Genomic DNA, 22,081 nt, shown 5'->3' with positions numbered 1-22,081 from the left:
TAATTATTAGTTTTAAAAAAACATATGAATAAAAATGTTATGTTTATTTAACTAATAGCTTCATATGAAGTACCTGTGGGTGGTGGCACCATAATATTCTTGTCCCAAGATTAATTACTTACATCAATTAAGTCATCTGTATGTTCTAATTACCCATTAGTTCACTACACAAAACAGGAAATTGTTAAAATTGAAATTATTTCCTTAAAATCTTATTTAATATTTCATACATTATTCAATATGTTAAGACATTATGTAGTACAACTTAATGCAATGAATCATTGTTAGGAATGATGATTCACTGATTTTTAATTTATATAAAAGTTGCTATTTCTAAGAACAGTTAAATGTTAGAATGACTTTTATCAGTAACTAACCTAAATATCAGGTGTAAATTCCCACGAATAATATTTTCTATTTCTTGGTTGGGTGTATCTAGAATGGTTTACACCCTGTATGTTAAAATGAGTGATCTCCAAGGTTAAAATATTTCGAAGGCTTATTTAATATTTATTAGTAAAATCTTGATAATTAGTTGTGTATACTCGAGATTCTTTCTTAGAAACAATTTCACAGGTTAACTTCAAACACTTTCCCCCTTACTAATAAAAAGTTACACAGTTGTTGAACACTGTTTTAAAATGTCATTTCCATAATAAATGTCACTTTAAAACACTGTTCAACGAGCATGTAAGTTTTATTAGTAAGGGGGTTTGTGTTCGTTCGTTCGTTTCAGCCAAATGACGACCACTGCTGGACAAAGGCCTCCTCCAAGGTTTTCCACAATGCACGGTCCTGCGCTGCACGTTAGGGGGTTTGTGTAAATAGGTAGAAAAAAATGATTTAGAACATTGATTTTAGATATTAGATATAAATTGGTGGCTTATAAGCTTTTTAAACATCATAGACACTTATAAAAGTGCTTTTAGCAAGCTCTTACAAAAATTAAGCAGTAGTAGGTATGTTATGTTGTCATAGAAAACATAAAAAGCTATTCCTTCATAATCAAGTTGTTGAATGATTATTATGAAATAAATATAGGCAGGTACGTAATATAAATTAGTTATACTCAAAAATTGCATGTAATTGATTCAAAACATTACTTTTCAAAGCTGATTATAAAATAATATTTAATTTATTTTTAATTTCTTTCAATTACCAACCTAAATAAATTGGTACTTTAAATCAAGAAAATCTTTTTTAACATTAAACTAACTTTGAAATAAATATGTATTTTGTTCTCAAGATCATTAACTTTCAAAACAGGTGCAACTGATGAAACTCACTCGCATTGCAATACAAACTTGCAACTCAAGGAAAGCTTGGTGCACACTTGCAATAACAGCAAACAATGGACATGTGACATTAATTTGGCATGAAATATTATTTACAAGAAACAATAAACCTAAACTAAAAAAAATATATTTGATTAATTTATCATATTATTTTAACTTAAATGGCCTTCTTATATGAGGATGATTTAAGCAAATTATTATATGGCCAAGACTGACTTAAAGGTTAAGTTTTATTATAAACAAACCTATTATAATTTATTAAATAGTTAGGTAGGTATAAAACTTATGAACAGACACTCAAGGAATAGTCAAATGGTACAGTGTGCATGCAGCCTAACCACAAGATCCAGATTTATTGTCACTTTCACCCTCCATAAGGTTATGTGAGAGAAAATAACAAGCCTACTGGAGGTTTCTTACCAAGTTTATTGCTCTAAAGATTACGCTCGAAAGCCAAATACACAGGATTAGCAATATCTGATAAATGTAGCTTGATAAATCATAAATTCTTGTTTTAGCGACCAATAAATCATTTTATAATATCACAATGTATTAAAACACACAAGGCTAAAATGAACCTGTTGGACATTATCGCTGTGATATCGACTGATAATCCGCTGATACACAGTGTTATACGTAATCTAAGAGATTGGTGAATCACGAGAGGACATTGGGCACCTCAAGTACATACCTGGCATTTGGGCCCAATGAGGCTGAACACCTGATCGTTCTCGTCCCGAGATAGCAACACACTGGGCCTGTTCTCTCCCCTCGGCATCCTTTCCGTTTAAATTATAAAACACACGTAAAATCACTTTAAACATGCAACATCCGAGGTGTCAGCCACCGCGGTTGTCCAACATTTTTCCACTAAAATGTTTAACTTTTGGCACTGAACACATTCTTTGGACGACGAAAATAGCATTTCTCAAAACAAGGAAATGTTCATTACACGATTTACGACTAAATAACTGAGGAAACTTAAAAAATACTTTCTCCACATCCGTATGTGAAACATCAATCATCAAACTGAAGTTTGCTGAAGTTGGCACTTTGGCAGTTGCCAAAATGTCAGCCATTTGTTTTTTCATAGTTGACTGTGGTAGTGGACCAATGCATATTTAGTCTTTTGCCAAGTTGTCTACTTGGCCGATGTATTCTAGTTGATTAACAAAGATATGAATCGTTTTTGCGTCATCACATGAAATATGTGGCTTTTCGGATGCTTTCCGAACTTTCTTCTGCAGGCAGGACATTGTAGTTGGTATTAAAAATATATACTCGTTGCACCTTGTGCCTTGGCATGGTAAATTGTTTTTTTTTTTGTAATTTATCAATATTGTTTTAACATTTGCTTTTGTATAAAAATGCTACATCGAAAATATTAATACCAACAAGCACGCAATTGCAAAAATAATAACTCATATGGTCATGGCCATTAAAACTTTACAATATCATGACCATATAACCTGAGAGGCCGTCCGCTGGTTCCGACTTGATGGAAACGGGGCCTAAGTATTTCTTTGTGAACCTCGGAGCATTGCCCTCTCAAAAAGGCTAATTTTACCATCAGGCCGTTTCCATCAAAGCCGAGAGATGTGTTTGATTAACTGAACCGAAGCTGAGCAGGTGATACACAGATGAGAGAGCCTACTTATCTTGGTGATGTGGAAATGATGAAATCAGATTCATAGGTTACTCAAACTCTCCCCTCCCTTCTACACTTTGGTGGAAACCGTGCCTTTAGGACTCGTTAAACCACAATAAACTTTGGGGGAACGTGGTTACCCTTTTTTCCCCACTGCTCAACTGGTTATATTCCCCACTGCCCAACTACAAACTGCCCGTTGATACGTTCCATAATTCGCCATTAATACCGATTGACGAGGAAGGTTCGAGGGATTTATCATAATAAAACGTCAAAAGTATTTTTTAAGTTTTATTCTCTGTTTGTTTGGACCACAAACTAGATACAAAACGATACAAATTCGTTAAAACTATCCTCAGGCTAACTTACATGTTGATACTATGTATTCTTTGATGCACCAGTCAATAATGTGTGTGTTTAATAAAACATTCCATGCGTATTTTAACTCATTCTCCGGTATAAACTGTCCTAGAGCAAATATTAAGTACAAGCCAAGTTGAACCCTACACATAAACAGATTAGGAGACATTGGATTGCACTTATTATCTGCTCAAGCAGCATTTAGCTACTTTTGATCCTACTTGTTAACAAAAATATGTTTTCTCTACATTTGTGTTAAAAATAAACAAGTTTATTTATAACGGGTAGGTATTCACGAAAAATCAGAGATGTTTATAGAACCTTGCCTTATCCTTAATAGTTCTAGAAAGTTATAGTAAGAAATACATAGTTTTTACATTCTTGAAATGGGTTTATATTAGAGTTATATTATTATGACATCGCTGTCTGGTTGAGGCACATATTGCAAGACAGCGGACTCAGACGTTAGAATTATTCGTTAATTTTAGTTCCTCATGTTAATGCCTTTATGATATCGCCTAAGCTGTTTACAGTCGGCATCAATAGAATTCAGCAATCTTGTAAATGCCACAGATTGGTCTCAACTTGCAATAAGTTTACTACGTCATGTTAGTTGTTTACTGCTGTCACATAGGTACAGGAGATTGCCTGATTCTAATGAGGGTTTTCGCGAATGAAAAATCCGCCAGATGGCAATACGTAGACGCGAGGTCCAAATGCTGCATGATTGGTTATTTTTGACATGACATTGACAGATAATAATATGTCAAAATCCACCAATCACGCAGCAGTCAGACCCCACATCCACGTCCCGCCACCTAGCGGATCTTTCATTCGCGAAAACCCTCATTGGCCTCTCTCCGCCTAGGAAAGTCTTGCTTCAGCGCGGTTTGTTATCTCGCACTATTGTGAATAATTATGAACTTCTACACATTCAAAATGGTTCAGAACTACGGATAGATCTAGTAATTTCTACAGGAACTCCTTAGAGGGTAATTGACAAGAATAAGATCGAGTTCAAAGTGTATATCGCAGATTAAGGCCTGGGACTATGTTATATACACGAGATATGTATAATGTACAATGACATGTATAAGTAAGCATCATCGTCCACAAGTCTTACAAATATTACACAAGTTTACATCAGGTCCATGATCTATTTAGCAAGGCATTACCATTTGTGAGCCATTTAAATTACGCCAAAATTCTTCACCAACGCCATTTTCCAGAATTCATTTTCAGGGCAATGCCATTACATTCTATTCTATCCTATACCACAACTGGATCTAGTCTATCTAGTGCAGTGGTTCTTAACCTTTAAGTCATGAGGGACCATTTTACCAAATTTCTGTCTTGTCAGGGACCACCTCATAATCGGTCAAAACCAGTTTAACTGCAAAAATCAGTTAAAAGTGGTTTTAACCAAGGTGTGCAGCAAGTGCACTTCGTGGACCACTTGGAATGTCTCCAGGGACCACCAGTGGTCCGCGGACCACCGGTTGAGAACCACTGATCTAGTGCATTGGTTCCCAAACTTATTTAAGACGCGCCCCCTTTCGACCATGCAAAAAAATCCTCCTCCAGTCAAGGTTATTTATTGGTCGTATCGAGCAGTCCGGAATGCATTCTCTCAGCGGTCGCAGGTTTTTATACTTACGTACACAGATGGCCTGCGCCCCCTTTAAAGGTCTTTGAGCTCCCCACTTTGGGAACCAATAATCTAGTGCGTTACATAATAAGCCAGCTCACCCAGTCAAAAGCTTCGTCAATATACCTACTCAAAAATAAACACGGCGGATATTTTCAGTAGAAATTGCTTTAATAAGTAAGCGTAGTGTGGCGTAGTTGTTATGATAATGCCTTGCTAAGCAGTTACGTTATACCATAGAGGAATCGTACTAAAGGGGGCTCACTGTAGAAAATTGCTTCATAAAATATAGATGTTAACCCATGGCTTTTCCATAGTAAAATAATGATAAAAAATGCAATTTACCGCACCCTTTTGGTATGATTCCTTCAACGTAGTTACCAATGACGACATCATTTGTTTGTAACAGTTTCACCTGGCTTAGGCTATGATTGGTGTACACAAATTCTACGTTTACTATACACAATTGACCGTATAAATAACATTTTTATACAAGAAGTGACAAGTATATCTCTTGTTTGACAGAGAATAAGATTAGAAACTCCAACGCCTGTATTCTCGTCTCGCTCTTATATTATAGTGAGCGAGTGAGATGTGGATATGTACATGAATCATGTCTTCTCACAAGTATTTTTCACAAAGACCTATGTTTTCGGTATCTCCAATTAGGTACTTGTCACTTAAATGTTTAGTATAATTACAAAGCTGGGTTACTAGAATAACATGAATTTATTTCGTTATCAAACGCTTTCAATACAAGGTAAAGGGACCAACAAATAAATATTTTCGGCCAGTCATTATAGTACATTTTCCTAATTTATTCGTTACCTAGCAGCCCAGCGTATACTAAGGACAGGTACACACTCTAACACAGAACACCGAATAGGCCCCGAAGAACGTTGAATCATTCGATGATTAGGAAGATAATAAGGCAACACGTAGATGCGTTGATTTTTCGTTAGTTTGTGCATTAACATTGCAGGCCAGCGCATACATGGTGTTACGATTTGCCACAGTGATAAATGGAAAGTAAAATTAAGATAGAACCGACACAGGCGTGTCATATGCAAGCACTCTCCTTTAGTGTATTGAAGTGACGTCATAACGCACTTTAAGAATAAAAGCGACTCATTTAAACATTTTAGAGTATGTATCTAATTCGTGGTGCGATAAGTCAGCTTAAGAGAAAGATATGATTCAACGGAAACCTCGAGCTTAGCTTATAAATTGATGGCATTTATTTTGTACGTGAACGCGCTATTTTTCGGAAAATATTTCGATTACCGACTCGATCACGTGACCTATACAAACTTCACTAGTATACTCGTCTGTATTTATCACAAATCGTAACACCATGGCCGTTATCAGAGTAAATACAAATGAGTAGGTCATCTTCATAGAAACGCACCGAGCGCGGTTTTAGGTATGTGAGCGTGCCAATACGTATACGGCGCGCACGCACACACTGACAAAATTTAGCGTGGATTAGCGGGGTGTTGCGCCTAATTGCGTTTCTATGAAGATGACCTACTCCTTTGTATTTACTCTGAACGTTATCCACATAGTAAGTACAGTCAGTATCGAAGGAACGTTTACATTTTGTACACACGAACATTAGCAACCATTTTAGCTGGTTTCTTCTTAATTTATGCATGCTAAATATATTGTTCTGCCATCTGAGATAAATTATAACATATTTGTAAGTCTTTTTACACTGATTGACTATTAGCCACACACACGTCAATTTATACTTTGAAACATTAGTTTTTACCAGTATTTTTAGTGAAACAATATTTTAAAATAGCTTCCTCAATAGATCAGAAATCATATCAGAGTTACTGAAAGTTTGACAGTTAATTAAATAGTATAAATTGACTGACAATCAGCTGACAACACAAGACTTATGAATTAAACATAAAACGCAAAAGACAAAAAATATCTATTTGTACTAAGTGAAAGAGAAAAAGATATGTGCCGATAAAATTACGTATCCATTGACTAACTAATATCTATAATTTAATTAATAAATAATCATAAAGCCACTAAACAGCCTCAAATTATAAACCTGTTTGATAACTTCATCTATCACGTTCATTCTCTTACAGAATGAGAAGGATAGATAAAAGCTTAACTTAATTTACAAAGCGTTTACATTGGGCATAAGTGTTTGCAGTTTCTATTGTTAGTTAGCGTTATCAGGACCAGAATTAAAGAAAATTAAGGCGTCTTCAAATTAGATGCTTGAACAGCATGAAAAAGCTTTTCCAATCGGATTTTGATGCTATTAAGATACAGTTATTAGATTAGTTAGATTGCAAAACAACTACCTTATTTGTATTGGATCAAAATCGTAAATTAAATAAAGATTCCAACATTCAATCCAAACGCCCTGATATCTAATTTGAAGGCGCCCACTATGAACATTTTATACATCGATCTCTATACGACAGCTGGTGATAGCAGCATAATAGCAATTCTTTTGTTGTATAGCGTCATTTCTTTCAAGCACATCCACGAACCAAAAATCTTGTATTTTCACGAGAATTATAGAAAAATCGATTGTCTAATATAATATTGGTATGTGGTGTGTTATCTTGCATCCATTTGACAGCTCAATTATTTGACTAAACAATAATTAAATTCAGATTCAATTAAACGACTGATAGATCAAATCAATAAGAACTATCACAGAAAAAAGTGCTTTTAAACATGCATTTTTATTGACAAAACCTAATTATCACGCGTTATTTCGAAATCCATTTTTTGTATATTCATAATACACATAACAATAATAAATAAAACTTAAAAATGTAAGCACCAGAATGTACTCTCGCCCTAACAATCAAAACAAAATTGTACTCGCAAACAAAGTAATTATAATTAACTTACGTATTATTGAATAAATTACGTTAAAATAACTAAGCGTACGTTTGTGTCTAATAAATAGGAACACAATTATAACTAGAATGTGTACATAACTTTTATTTTGGACAAAAGTATGAAAAAACGAGCTGCGACAAAATCACAAAAGTTCAGATAATAAATATTGAGGCCCATATTATGAAACGATACACAAAATTCAACCCAAATTCAATTAGATTCGAACTTGTGACTGTTTTCATGATAACTGAACCAATCACAGTGTAGATTTATAAGTTAGTGTCATTTTATAATACGGGGCTAAGTATTAAATAATGTTAGTTAATAAATATAGAGGCCATAGAGTAGAGTCAAAAGAGATTCTTATTTTCTTGTTTTTAGCTTTTTTATTTACATTTTTTTGCATTTTACTGATAATTTTTGAGTCCGTTGTTCACTTTATAAACTAGAGTTCATACCAATGTCATTTCAAATTAGATATTACTTTTAACTCTTCACATCTTTAGCCTCTCTCATGTACAATCAGCGTCAAATACACTCGACATCAAATAAATCGCACCTCCCGCGACAAGCACTTTCAAACGTATGCATCCCCACTTCCCACCAATATTAGTTATTATTGGTGTATTATATATATTATTTCATTAAAGGAAAGGATTTTACCCCGAAAATGTGTCCTTAGAAGGATCCAGAGTCACTTCTTCAAAAAACAGGTAGTTACGCTTGAGCCAACTTTTATGGCTATAAAACTGTTAAGCCTAACTTAATCGCTATCAATCTGATAAAGAGGACACGTGAGATCATTATTTGGTTTTATAACCATCAGGTGATCCGTTTGCTCGTTTGCCTCCTATCACATAAAAAAAAAAAAAAAAACCATAAAAATTGGTCTAATTGATCCCAGAGGAGAGCCCAAAGTGAGGTCTTTTTTCAAAACACATTTATGGTATATGTTAATCATTTATTAAGAAATTAAATGTGTTTTTCTTTAAGGATATTTATTGGGCTTTCAAATAACACCAATATTGTTAGGGCACCATGATTGTGTCAGAAGAAAATCTTTAAAGTTCGCGTCGCGGAAGGTGCGGTTTATTTGATGTTGAGTATAGTTCGTGTCTTCGTGACATCAAAAATGGCCAAAAAGTTGATAACACAATTTTATTCCAATTGCAACAAATGCGTATTGCGAGTTTTTGGCTACTTTCGGTGTCACGAACTATTTGACGCTGACTGTATGTCATAAAATGTTATAAAAAAAACTAGGGCCGAATGAAGCAAAGTTATAGCTTGTTGAATCCAATTCATGAAAGCGTTGGAATATTTAAGTGTGTACATCATTTATTTGACAGTCCTTAAATATAAAATGAAGAAAAACTAATAGCGGTATTCCGATTGATACAATACAGACTTAAGTAAGACAGTCACATACAATAAAGTGGTAGACACCATTCAATCATTAAAAGTCTAACATTATTTGAACATTTTCCAAAATCAATACTTAATGACTGTCAACAGTGATATGAATTGGTAGCCTCTGTCTTTGAAGAAGAAGAATGACATTCTGATGGCAACTAAAACAAAAATGACTGACACTGGTGTCTACGACCTTAGATAACATTTACTTTTCAATTTCCATACATCCAACCTTCAATAAAAACTTCCAAAAACTTACACGTCTATGACTTACAATTCTTACAAAATGCTATAACATACATCATTAATTTAAATTCGACTTCGAGCCCCTATGAGGTTACCTAATATTCTAGTTTCATTCACTGCAAAATCTACCTTCTCACCATGACATAGAAAGCTATTTTGTACACCATACCTAAATTAAGGTGGGGCTACAGTACTCAGTGCTTAGTAATACTATTTACCTGATTGAGATTACTTAAGCTTTGGGCAAGTCCAGTGTTAGTCCGGGGACTGTGAGTGAGAGAGACAGCTCAACTGCAGCTGTCCTTTTTCGCCGGCGGTTCGTCTACTTTTTTCACGTCGAGATCAGTTTTCGAGGTGCCCGGCTGCGGGTCGAGGTCTGAAATAACAAATAAATAACGTTATTTTTGGCAACTGCCGAAAACAGGGTCAGGATTTAATAAACTCGAATATCTTTTTTCTATCTCTATCTTGATAATCTCGACCAAAAGTGTCGAGTCATACAGATTATTTACTTGGATATCGTAGTGAAAATATTGGATTCGTCCAAGTCCCGTCCGCCGTCCAGTTTCTTGAAGACAGGTTTCACATAAAAGTCCAGACAGCTATCAATGTCGGTTGGTATGGTACAGTACCAACTACCTTGATGGTGGTCAGTCAGTCTTACGACGACCCATCGTCATCTTGTATCGAGGTAGCTGCCACAACAACTCTACAAAGAGTAGCGGCGACCAGCGCTGCTGTAGCCTTCGATTGTAGTAAATAATGCAGAACGACTTCGACCTTGGATGTAGCAAACTCACAACAAACAAAAGAGAGGCGTACAAGCGGCTATCTTCCAGAGAGATGTCCTAAACGTAATTGTATTGAATAGTTAATAATTTTGCATAAACAAAGGAAGCGTTAGTGTCTGCTTTTTGAAGTCAGGTCAAGGATTTGGCATTGATGCTTTCAAATTATTTATTCATTCGAATCGAATTGTGTTGCCTGATGTTCAGACGTTACGAAACCAATGATAAATAGAGTGAATATCACTGATTTACGTAACATGTTGTGTCCCCTGTCAAAGATCGTTCGCAGAGCAAATAAACCCCAGGTCAGATCGAAGTCTAGATAAACACATTTCCCAGATTAAGGATCCGCAGACAAACAAAGATACCCCTACCACATACGTGCCAGCGGCTAAGAAAAATACTCTCAGAGAATCCATCTTTGATTTATCAACAAAGGGATTTTCATTTCGGAACAACGTAAGCAATCTCTTTGGTATTCATGGACGCTTACGGTCGAAGTGAAACTATGGAAGCGGCTTTTAAAATGTTAAAATCGCCAATTAGTCTCGGAGTTAATTGTCTCCACAACAAACAATAGTCCTTTTCGTGCTGCTCAAACAATCTACTTGTTTCAAACGTGACAGATTTTCACAAATTTTCCTACTGAGACACATCAATATTTATTTATGCGTAGGTAGAGCTGCCGACTAGCAGATAATTTACAAATTATGATGTTGCTCTTGAATCTTGTGACTATTAATAGACCAGCCTCCAACGTTATCTGCGCAGAATTCGGGCCGCTTAGTCTGTGGCAATCGATTTGTATTTTTTATTTGGAGATATTTTGGTCAAACGCCTTCTTCGATAAGAGCGGTGTATTAAAATTCTTTCTTTGCTCTTACATATTAAAATTCTTTACAGTTTTATTTGTGTTATGAGAAACTATTATAGGCATTTGATAAAGTAAAAACTGCTTACACTACGTATATGAGAGGGCAATAATGTTACTCATTGATGAGAGAGAAATGTCAAGGATCAAACTTGACCTTCACTCTTTGGGTTCTTATTGGCGATCAAGCTGTAGATCCTGGCTATACAGGAGTTGCAGCGGTGGGAATAGTCCCGTTCTTTAGCGAGGAGCAACTATTGCCTTGCGCCCATTATTAAGACATTAATGCGTTTATGATTATTAGCAAATAAGTCTGGCTTCTTTGTCCTGGTAGGAGGTGTAGGTACTAATAAAACTGAAGCCTTCAAAGCACACAAAGTAATGAAGACATCAACAAAGGAAGGAAACGACCCACCTAACCGTAACTTCGTTATGACAGTGTTAACGCTGTCCTATGCCGGAAAAGTAATTAGCAATAAACTTCTACTACAGCTGTCAATCAGTTAATGAGCTGTGTAATTCTTATTACTGATTCTTATCCCCATGTCCTTGGCTATGACAAGAAAAAGGATAGCAAACAGAGTAATCATGACCCGATGACAATCACCGAGAGTCAACACGATGGAATCTGACACTGAGGAAGGTGACAACCATTTCCATGTAGGTACAGTCAACGTCAAATAAATGGGACACCCAATCCCAAAGTAGGCAAAAAGTTTGCAAAAGTCTTTGTTACATTTGGAGTAAGGTAGTGTTGTCCACACTTTTTGGCCACTTTGGGCGTCACAAACTATTTGACGCCGACTGTAAACTGGCGCTAGTCAACCACCAAATCATGCTTAATGAAAGGAACTCGATTATTATAAATCGATCTCTTCGATGCAAGCCATGTAGAGTTGAAAATAAAAGGTAGGTTAAAAAACCTTGAAATAAAGCCACTTACGCCACGGACATTATTATTCCATGGGGACCTAACACATTAAACAGTTTACTACGAGTAAGTACCTAAGGTTTATTTAAGGTTTTACCTAAGGATTTGCCACTGATATTACTAATCAGTGGCAAATCGCCGGAACTCACGGAATTGTGTCTATATGCTATAGTAATTTGTGAATTACCACGTAAACGTTTCTTTTTGGGGTTAAAACCGCTAAGCCAAAAACCGCCGTAAGGCCCGCCTTACATGGACAGCTTGAAGCAGTTAATATCGAGTTATCGACAGCTTCAAACTGCGACTGCACAGAGCAGACCACAGTATTCTGAGCAAATACTACACGGAATACAACTGCTTCCGTAGCTCACTAACTGCTTGAAGCTGTCCGGTGTACGGCGGGCCTAAATGGTTGCTTTCAAAAGTTGTTTTCGAGAGCTGTATCCTGGGAGTAAATGAGACTGATGACGGACGACATTGACGAATGACGTGCAAAAGTTGTTTTTCAGTTTTAGAGATAGTGAAAACTGTTGGAATCTAGCCCAAAGATTACTTGCCACACGTGCTAAAATGAGACGCTTGCTTCTGTCAAAGAAATTCGTTATCGCGTGCATGACGCGTGTCTCCCAATAAGTAGTCCCAATACACTTTTTTATTACAAAGACATTACTTAAAATTAGTTTTAAATCGCTGGCATGTGAAAAAGGTTCTTCTGAAAAACGTTCATCCCTTATTTCACTCAGCTCAGCTATATTTGAATGACTAAGTAAAGGTAGTCTTTTGTCATTATTCTGGGTTCTACCTATTTCATATCAATATTGGTTCAGCGTATTCAGCTAGAAAATTGTAGCAATCAAACATAGTGTTACTTTCGCATTTAGGTATAACATTATTGTCACATAAATTGAGGTCGTCGATCCCTCTCCTCACCAATTCACACCTACTTACCACAAATCGTCGGTACACATACACAGTCATACGCCACACAACAACACGAGCACGTGTCCCGCTGACGTCAAGGCGATTGAACCTAACGTTATCTAGACGTCATTTCACAATTTACAATCATTAGATCGATAAATTGGCAAGCATCAGATAGCAACGTGTAAACACACGAACCATACAGTACACTATCACACAATACAGGTAATAAAACGGCTATTCACAAATTGCTTTATGCTTCACAATTAATGTCCATCAATCGCTGAATTCGACCGTATAGATAGGGTCAGGCAACGATAATCTTAGCAATCTAATCAATAGGCTATGATTATGGGTTGGATTTCACTAAACTACGTCAATGTTTATAGATTTAAGCCAAACGACTACTGATAATGATCGTATTGCGTCAACTAGAGCGATTTTTGAATGCCGATGGCCTTGAGAGGATAGGATATGAAAACCTATAATCGCATAGTATTTTTCAGGCGGTTATCTGACTTTCGATCGCGACCGACACCGGCTAACGGCGTAATGCGAGACTGAGGTCAAAGCGAACGTGAGATTGTTTTGAGCAAAATAAGGAAATTGCTTCATAAGGTTGTTGATATCGAGACAATAGAATATGGATTGCTATTGGCCCTCATGGTCGTATCAGTTACCCAAGTAACATAAAGGGAGTAAAAGCATCTTAAGATGTTGATTGCCAATCTATGCGAGACATTTTACTCGTCCCAAAGGTATCTTAGTAACCCTATATTCCACAGCCTAAAACAAATTTTCTTTTCTGCTCAACCCAAAGGTAAACTGGTCGAGAATGCTTTAGTGCATTAAGTTCGCCTTATGTACAAATTTATTTTGGCATAAAAGTTTAAATAAATAAATAAATAAATAAAACATCAACACAACATTGAAGAACTGACTGAACAAAAGACTGATGAAAAGTAGTGCTAGAAAATACATCCACTGATGAAAACAAAAATATGCCACAGGTAACTTTTGACTTTGATTGATCGAGCCTATGTTACAAAACAAGTTCATACATAGATAAAAACGATTTACAACTTAATTATGGCATTAGGTACCTACCTGAATTAAACAAGCAGCATGGTGCCTAATAAGTACCTCCTTATGAAAAACCCAAGTCACTCTGTCATTTTGGAAAGGGCAGGAGAGGTTTAATTAAAACTTTATTCTGAATGTGTCCCTCTCATTTCAAGTGGGGTTGTAGGTACGTATGCCCTTTCCACAAATAGCATATGGAGCTTAGCGCTTGAAAGGTAAGGACGACTTGAAAACCCAGAAGTGCGAGATGAGATCAAATTGACAAAATCTGTTAAAACTAGCATGTCATGGGAAATGTAAGTACTCTATTCTCTGTAAACGAGTACTATAGCTCACTCTACTTACGGTGAAGATCACAATAGCCCAAGAGTATATTAGCGTCAGATTAGGCGATTCGAGATCCGAATGATGACGACCGATGACGAAAACCACCGTGGCGCTGCTGCTAGACTATTCTGCTGAACCCACACGTAAAACAATCATAATCTTAAGCACGAGGGGTCAACGAATTGGACTTTAAAAACGGAAGAGTAAAGAAGGATTTAGGGAAAAAGTTGACTCACCAGTCGTAACTAGCTGCTGCAGCCTTGAGGGCAGATCGGAGGTGGTGACCTCCGCGCCCTGAGGGTGCAATATGTCCGGCATCGCATTCCGACGCCCCGTGCGGCCTGTCTCCAGAAATTCCTTGGGTACTTCTTCGCTATTTCTGTCTTGCATTATGGCCATCATTCTCAGCGCTGAAATGGCGGAAGAATGGCTTTTATTGCGGATTGCTTACGGTACAGTTTTGAGTAACAAAAAGCTTATTCGGGCGAATAAGTTGTTGGATTTGGCACCAATCTACAACGGTAAAAACGTGAAAACCCTAAATACCACCTAGTTATAAATAAGGTTATAATAGCTAGATAAGGTCTCTTTTTACAAGCGTAATGCTACTATCCTATGCTTGGGTAATAAAAATATAGTTTGATTGACACTACTGCATAATCTAATACTACTGTCAGCTAGAGGTATGGTCAACAGAGAAGGTAACGTACGTCATGTAACGTTTATGAAAAATTGGTCAAAGATTAGGTATAATAAATGTTTACTAAGGCCTTGCTTTGCTATGTAACGTGCGTGTTCGTAGGGTGGTTGAAGTGGATACTCTTGATTCAAGGGTAAATATAAAAATCACTTTGTGTATTTGTACTAACAAACCACACAATAGAAAATTACTATACCAACATAACTACCAAAGTAGAAATAAAATCAGCTTTGATACCATGCAACAGTTGAAGTGGTACTAATGGTAACGGCCATATCAAACTGGACAGTTTTGTTGCAAATTAGCATCTATTACAGTTTTTACAGTTGAATAAGATGCCGTAGTGTATGGCTTGATATGCTGCTGTACTGCGTAGTATAATAGTAAAGTAGGCACACGCCTGCATTCTGGGTCAGTAGAGCTTGTGATAGAAGAGTGGAATGTTTGTAAATGGCAAATAATCTAGTGTTTACGCACGATAAGCCCTATCTCGGACTCTAATCCAAGTATTAGGTCATAAAGTTTGCTAAATGCCAATATACTGATACCTACATAAACTATCTTGGTTATTTTATTAGAACATAGGTAGGTACTAGTGAAGCTTATAGCGAAACCGCAGAGCGGATTGTCAAACAGTCATTCACGCAAAAAATAAATTTGATTAGAAACTGCGTCTGGCATAAACTGGAATGATTTTGGTTTTTAAACCATACCTATGAATTAAGTAACAAATACACAGCAACATATTGTGTTCATTAATTTCTCTATGACGATGACGGATGAATGTTGATGACGTGACAACACGCCGCCACACGGTGGATCGAGCCCATACAAGGTGTTGGACATGGTGCTTTAAATGCAACTACTTAAAACAAGATTGATTTGCATATAAATTGAAAGATGAGACTTCATTCTATCAAATATCACTAATATCAAGTCATGATCTACTATCATAGTTATGTGGTGCGACCGTAAAGTGAACAAAGTCAAAATCATGGATTTTCTGACTTCTGTTTGTATTGTCAATTTATCCAATTTCGTTCACTGGTTTTATGTTATTACTTATTAATGTATTATCTTATACCTTTATCTTAATCTGTGTGTTAAAATGAGTGCCTAAAAAACTTCTAGCTTGGCTATTTTGACGTATTTTTAAAAGGTATTTTTTTTAATGAAAACTGCGTGTTTTAGTTGACATCTTGGGCGATCTTTAACAAACCATGAATGAGAGATGATAGATGACAACGTGGGCGATATTATTACTCAGTTTTTAGACCCTTATTCATCCCTATTTTCGAGAAAATCACAAAAAACTAAATAAAAGCGCCTCATTTTTCCGCATAGCAAAATTAACTTAGGTAAAATTCGTTACACTAAAATAATGTCAGGTAAACCAAAGATGTTTATTTTGGTTTATGAGTTGTTTATCGTGTGCAATTCAGTAAAAATACTCATTAAAATGAAAAACCTCAAGTCAAATAGAGATTTGTATGCATTATTAAAAACCACGATGAAAGATCGCGCTAGTTCTTTAGCTAGGATACTAGAGCTGTTTTCGCATACACTCTCTTCAGATAAACAGAGGTAAGTACTAACGTAGTTAATACTTTATGAACATAAAGAAATACTATAAAACAGATATAGTAAAAAAATCATATTGTCATCATCTCAAAAGATTGTCGTTGAATTTAGTACATACCATACATACATTTTGTATGTATTTTTTTCTTCATTTATGATTGTGTTAGGTAGGTACTGAGTTACACATTTTATTTATCAGATAACTATAAAAAAAAAAACAATAATTTCATTGACATTGTTTGTCGCAAGAAGAAGTAGTGTCATTATAATGAGCACCAGTTTTTAGCTACAAACGTAGATTGGCTTAGGCAATCTGTTGATTGGAGTCAGTTTTGTAGTCCGCTAAGTCCCTATAAAATTGCATTAGTATGTATCTAACAGCTAACAGAATATAAAATCAAGCTCGACAAAATCGAACAAAGTGATTGTGTGCAATGAAAAATCAGGCGTTTGCAAAAACATTTCTTTCATAAGTTTAACACTTAATGAGAATAAATTTAGAGTATTGTTAGATTATGTATTTAACAGTTAACAGAATATGAAAACAAGCTCGACAAAATCGAACAAAGTGATTGTGTGCAATGAAAAATCAGGCGTTTACAAAAATATTTCTTTAATAATTTTAACACTTAATGAGAATAAATTTAGAGTATTGTTAGACTATGTTACTCTTTAAATATGGAAACAGACCAAAATGAGTGAGTATTTGCTTTTAATTGAACAATAAATACAAGTTTTTCATCACTATATTTTAAGATTTTTTTTCACTTATATTAATTGCCATCTAATAAGTAAAATCTATCACATTAGAAAGATAAACTTGTCAACCTTACACTGTAAAAATTTGAAGTTACTACGTTGACGCAATCTCATTTTATTTTAAAAACACTGAGTAAGGAAGCGATGTCCAACGCTTTGTATGGGCTCGATCCAGTGTGCGCCAGATTATCTTTTCAGAAGAAAGTCTCATCTTAGTTCAAATTAACGTGCAACCTGAAGTACGGGACATCACCCGTCTTTATTAAATAGCTCTAGCAACTTGTGCTACGAGCCATTAGTTCTTTTTAAATAAGCGGCTTAACTTTCTACGTACGAGTACTTTTTAAACAATGGGTTATGTTGACCATACACTACATTCACCTATAAACTGATACCAAGGGGATTTAGTGCAATAAATGTATAATCAAATGTTATCTATGAGGTTAAGTAATATAATTAAATAGATAAGATAAACGTGTCACATTCGATGGAGAATATTAAATAATTATAGTTCTGTAGTGCTTATCATTCATTACATTTGGCGTTGCTTTTGGCGCTTAGAACGGCAAGACGCACTGCGGGGGACCTTTCATGGCAGCGTAGATTAACCCACATGGTCACACTTAGGCTTTTAGTATAATGTATATTTTGTGATCCATAACAGTTGATTTCTCTGTTTGCCTGTGTTCCAGATTTATAGAACTTCTTTTCACTCATTCATTTTTAAGCCACGTGTAGAAAAGGTGTTCTCTGCACTAGATCCACCATTGATCGCATCTGCAGTTGTGCACTCTAGTATTTGTTACCATGAGCAAGTCCATTCAACTTAAGATTTTCCGATTCATTTTATTTCGTAAAAAGGTTTCACAACAATGGCCCATTACAATGAAATTTCTTTTAAAGAAAGGAATAGACAGTATTGTCCAACATTAGCAACATCGCATACCTTTACTTATCTCAGGAACCACGACCCATGAGCAGACACTTTGCACAGTTAAGTATGTACTCTCTGATAAGTGGTTTTGCGTCATTAGACTTAGAGATAAAGTTGCGATGTTCAAAGTTACTCTCTTTGTGAGTTTTTGTCGTTCGACTTTTTTTTATCGTTATCGGTCTGTGTGAGCTTGGATAGGAAACCAAGAGCTGCGGATGAATGTCCAATTTTAGGACAATAACTCGCGGCCCCGTTTCATTGGCCCCGGAGGACACCGTTGGGTTTTAGTGGGTAAGCCCTGCCCTTCTGGGCGGGGAGAGTCACACATTATAACCCACTAGATGTCCCCATCGACTAGTGGTTATGCGTAAAGCATTTCCCATCGGAAAAAAAGGATAGGAAGCCACGTCATGGTTATGGCTGCAGACGCGTATTTAATCGTAGTTCGATTTTTAAGCCAACTATGGGCAGAAACTAGTATAATAAACGCTCAATTCCAGAGACAATATAGAGAATATATCGACAAACAGTACAAAATTACGAGTCCCGTTTCGACAAAAAAGAGTAAGTACTTTTGGTATTTGTTGGCGCCCAACTGGGGCGCAATGACTCGTACTGAATTAGCATTCAGTATCACACCATTCATTTGAATGGTCGTTCTTAAGCAAAGATACAAATAAAATGCATCATCACCAGAGTCTATACTTAGGATACGTGTCGTAATTGCCTCTGGCAACCAATTATGATGCTAATGAGGCAAGTTCTAAGGCATTGAAGTGTCTTCTGGCCTCTTCATTATAATTACAGATCACAATGCAAAGAGGTACAGTGTTCACAAGCCATCTATTCAACGCACATGCAATTATGCACACACGTACGTATATCTTGACATGGTCGCCACTTTTATCTATCCTTTCTAGCAAAAATGGGATATACATAGACTGAAATTACGTGGGCTCAACTTTTTGAAATTAATCATAGCTCATAGATATGCGACGAGCAATTTGCATTGGCCTCTTGGCCAATTTATTGGTTGAATCAAGAGCACTGCTCAATGCAAAAGAAACATTGGATCCATGGTTCTTTTTTGTTTCTTCAAAGTCAAAGTCAAAATTTCAAAGTCAAAATTTCTTTATTTGTTTAGACTAATAAATAGTTCTTACAAATCGTCATATGCTCTTAAGGAGCCTCTACATGTCTCATAATCTTTTTACCCTACCAGCGCTTCGAGACCAACATTTGGCAAGTGCTGAGAAGAAGCGCCGCAACAAACTCAGTCACCACTGTCTGACTGTTCTTCACTTAGTTATGAGTGCATTTTTTGTTCTAAGCTTACTGAATTGATATCATTGTATATCGCCATTCACTGAGCAAATGTGGATGACGCAAAATTGCACTCAGAAGAAGTAATGGGACTACTAAATATTTAGCTGATGTAGCACATTACTTTGATGAGACTGGCTCAACGCTATTCAATGCACAAAAGCACATAGCAATTTATGCACTTGGTCAAAAACTATGGCGTCATATTTGGCTCTTTAAAATATTCTTATTTATTTAATTTTGTCTCTTAATTCCAAGAGTATTTATTCACTGAGACAAGGTTATTACCTTGCTTAAATCCCTTCAACTCTACTGTATTCAGTAGAGTTGAAGGGATTTAAGCATACTATTTATCTAAAAACTCTGTAAACATAGTAGGTAGGTCTGTAAACTACTACAAAGAAAGACCTTAAAAATATTTTAAGGAAAACCTATACCTCATAGTCTAATAACTAGAAAGAGAAAACTAAATGTAAAAGCATTTTTTATGTAAACTACACTCGACATCAAATAAATCGCACCTCCCGCGACAAGCATTTTCAAACGTATGCATCCCCACTTCCCACCAATATTGGCACTATTTAAAAGCCTAGTTCTAACCTTCATTTCATTAAAGGAAAGGTTTTTACCCCAAAAATGTGTCTAGGGAAGGATCCAGAGTCACTTCTTCAAAAAATAGGTAGTTACGCTAAAGCCAACTTTTATGGCTATAAAACTGTTAAGTTGGGATTAATCGCTATCCATCTGTTAAAGAGGACACGTGAGATCATTATTTGGTTTTATAACCATAAAAAATGGTCTAATTAATCCCATAGGTGGGCCCAAAGTGAGGTATTTTTTCAAGTCACATTTATGGTATATGGTAATCATTTATTAAGAAATTAAATGTGTTTTTCTTTAAGGATATTTATTGGGCTTTCAAATAACACTAATATTGTCTGGGCACCATGATTGTGTCAGAAGAAAATCGTTAAAGTTCGCGTCGCGGAAGGTGCGGTTTATTTGATGTTGAGTATATAATAAGTTTACAACCAAAAAGTAAGACTGGATTAAAACTGTTGTTTTCAGACTCAGATATTTTTTCATCCTAAACTAGAAAAATACAAACATGCAATAAAAGCTAACCAATCAATACATGCTGAATAAAGCAGATACAAAAATGATGATTCAAGTTTAAAAATAAATGTTTCTAATAAAATACTCTATGAAGTGATATTCTTAAATATTTTTCAAATCATAACATAAAAGGCAAAAGAAATATCTACCAGAGTTTTCTACTAATTATTTTTTTTCAAAACGATCAACCTACACATGTCAGTAGTGTGATAAAAATAATACCTACATAAAGAAGTGTTTTTCATTCATTCATTCTAGAAAGTTATTGCAGTTATCTTGTGAGGTTTTTTCTGACAAGTGTAAGTCAATCAAAAATAGCAAAATAATTTAATTATTGAATTAAATATAGGAGAAATGGTTATATACCATATCATCCCAAGATTATCTTCAGCGGGGTAGCGGACACCGCGTGTGACCCAAGCGGCGGTCACGCTATGCGCATGCACCTTACAGTCCTGGATAATGCAAGACAATGTTAGTATTCCTCCGCGAGTCCGTAACGAGCGATACCAGATGATCTAGTTAGTTTTGACCTGGAAAATTTAATGTCTCAGCAATGCTTTAACATTAATTCAATAATGTCTGAATTTTATTTGGTCAGGTCAATAAATTAGAAGAACTTAGGATAAGATGACATATTTTGTCTCATTTATCTAGAGATTAAATGGAAAAATTGCAGTTGATAAAGCATGTTAAAATCCAGGCATTATTGATGAAACAGTCAAAGAAACTATGAAAGTAAAAGAAGAGTTAGAGATTTCGGAGATGAAGAATGCTCTTCCAAACAAGCTATAGTCGAAAACTGAAGCGGAAATCAAACCCCGCGGTCTAAGAAGCGAAGCACCAACATGCTTTCCTTCTTGTACCTGCTCGGCTCTTCACGCGGTGGCTCCTCCGGTGCTTTGAAACACGACCCACTCGCATTGTGGACATGATTATAATCACTGCTTCAAAAACATACGAATTTATTGATTTCAAAACTAAAACCGTACTCACAATCACATAACTGTTTAGTCGACGGAACACAACAGACCACAAAGAAGAAAATTAGATATCTCGCGATAGTTGTTGTGACTTTTATAGAGGTTTAGCGGTGTTGAATTAAATAACGAATTATGAATTTTAAAGAGCACAGAAATCACAGCAATACACAAAAGATTAAAAAGAATGGTGGTGGTGGTGAGTAGTGGTGACATGACCATCAACGTCCGCGAAAATGACAGATATGATTTGACAGCTGAGCAAACTAATTGCCAT

The 22,081-nt window shown here is 35.8% G+C and overlaps 2 protein-coding genes across 2 annotated transcripts in view; both read right to left on the bottom strand.

Annotated features, from left to right (window-relative positions):
- Positions 1-2,329, bottom strand: part of LOC135078986 (actin nucleation-promoting factor WASL-like) — a 28,822-nt gene extending 26,493 nt beyond the window's left edge. Inside the window, exon 1 of the mRNA XM_063973599.1 lies at positions 1,987-2,329. Within this exon, the coding sequence (XP_063829669.1) occupies positions 1,987-2,073 (87 nt within the window). The 5' untranslated portion in view covers positions 2,074-2,329. The remainder of the gene's footprint in view (positions 1-1,986) is intronic.
- An 892-nt stretch (positions 2,330-3,221) lies between these two features.
- LOC135085174 (uncharacterized) lies at positions 3,222-22,001 on the bottom strand. The gene is made up of 3 exons (XM_063979931.1): positions 21,691-22,001; positions 14,648-14,821; positions 3,222-9,866 (listed from the first exon to the last, which is right to left on the bottom strand). Exons 1-3 carry the CDS (start codon positions 21,755-21,757, stop codon positions 9,778-9,780), a joined length of 330 nt encoding a protein of 109 aa, XP_063836001.1. The 5' UTR covers positions 21,758-22,001; the 3' UTR covers positions 3,222-9,777.
- Between the last annotated feature and the right edge of the window lie 80 nt (positions 22,002-22,081).

This window comes from Ostrinia nubilalis, chromosome 2 (genome assembly GCF_963855985.1).
Source record: "Ostrinia nubilalis chromosome 2, ilOstNubi1.1, whole genome shotgun sequence".
Classification (NCBI taxonomy): Eukaryota; Metazoa; Arthropoda; class Insecta; order Lepidoptera; family Crambidae; genus Ostrinia; species Ostrinia nubilalis.
The sequence above is the reverse complement of the archived record's forward strand: the minus strand, read 5'-3'. Positions and strand labels throughout refer to the sequence as shown.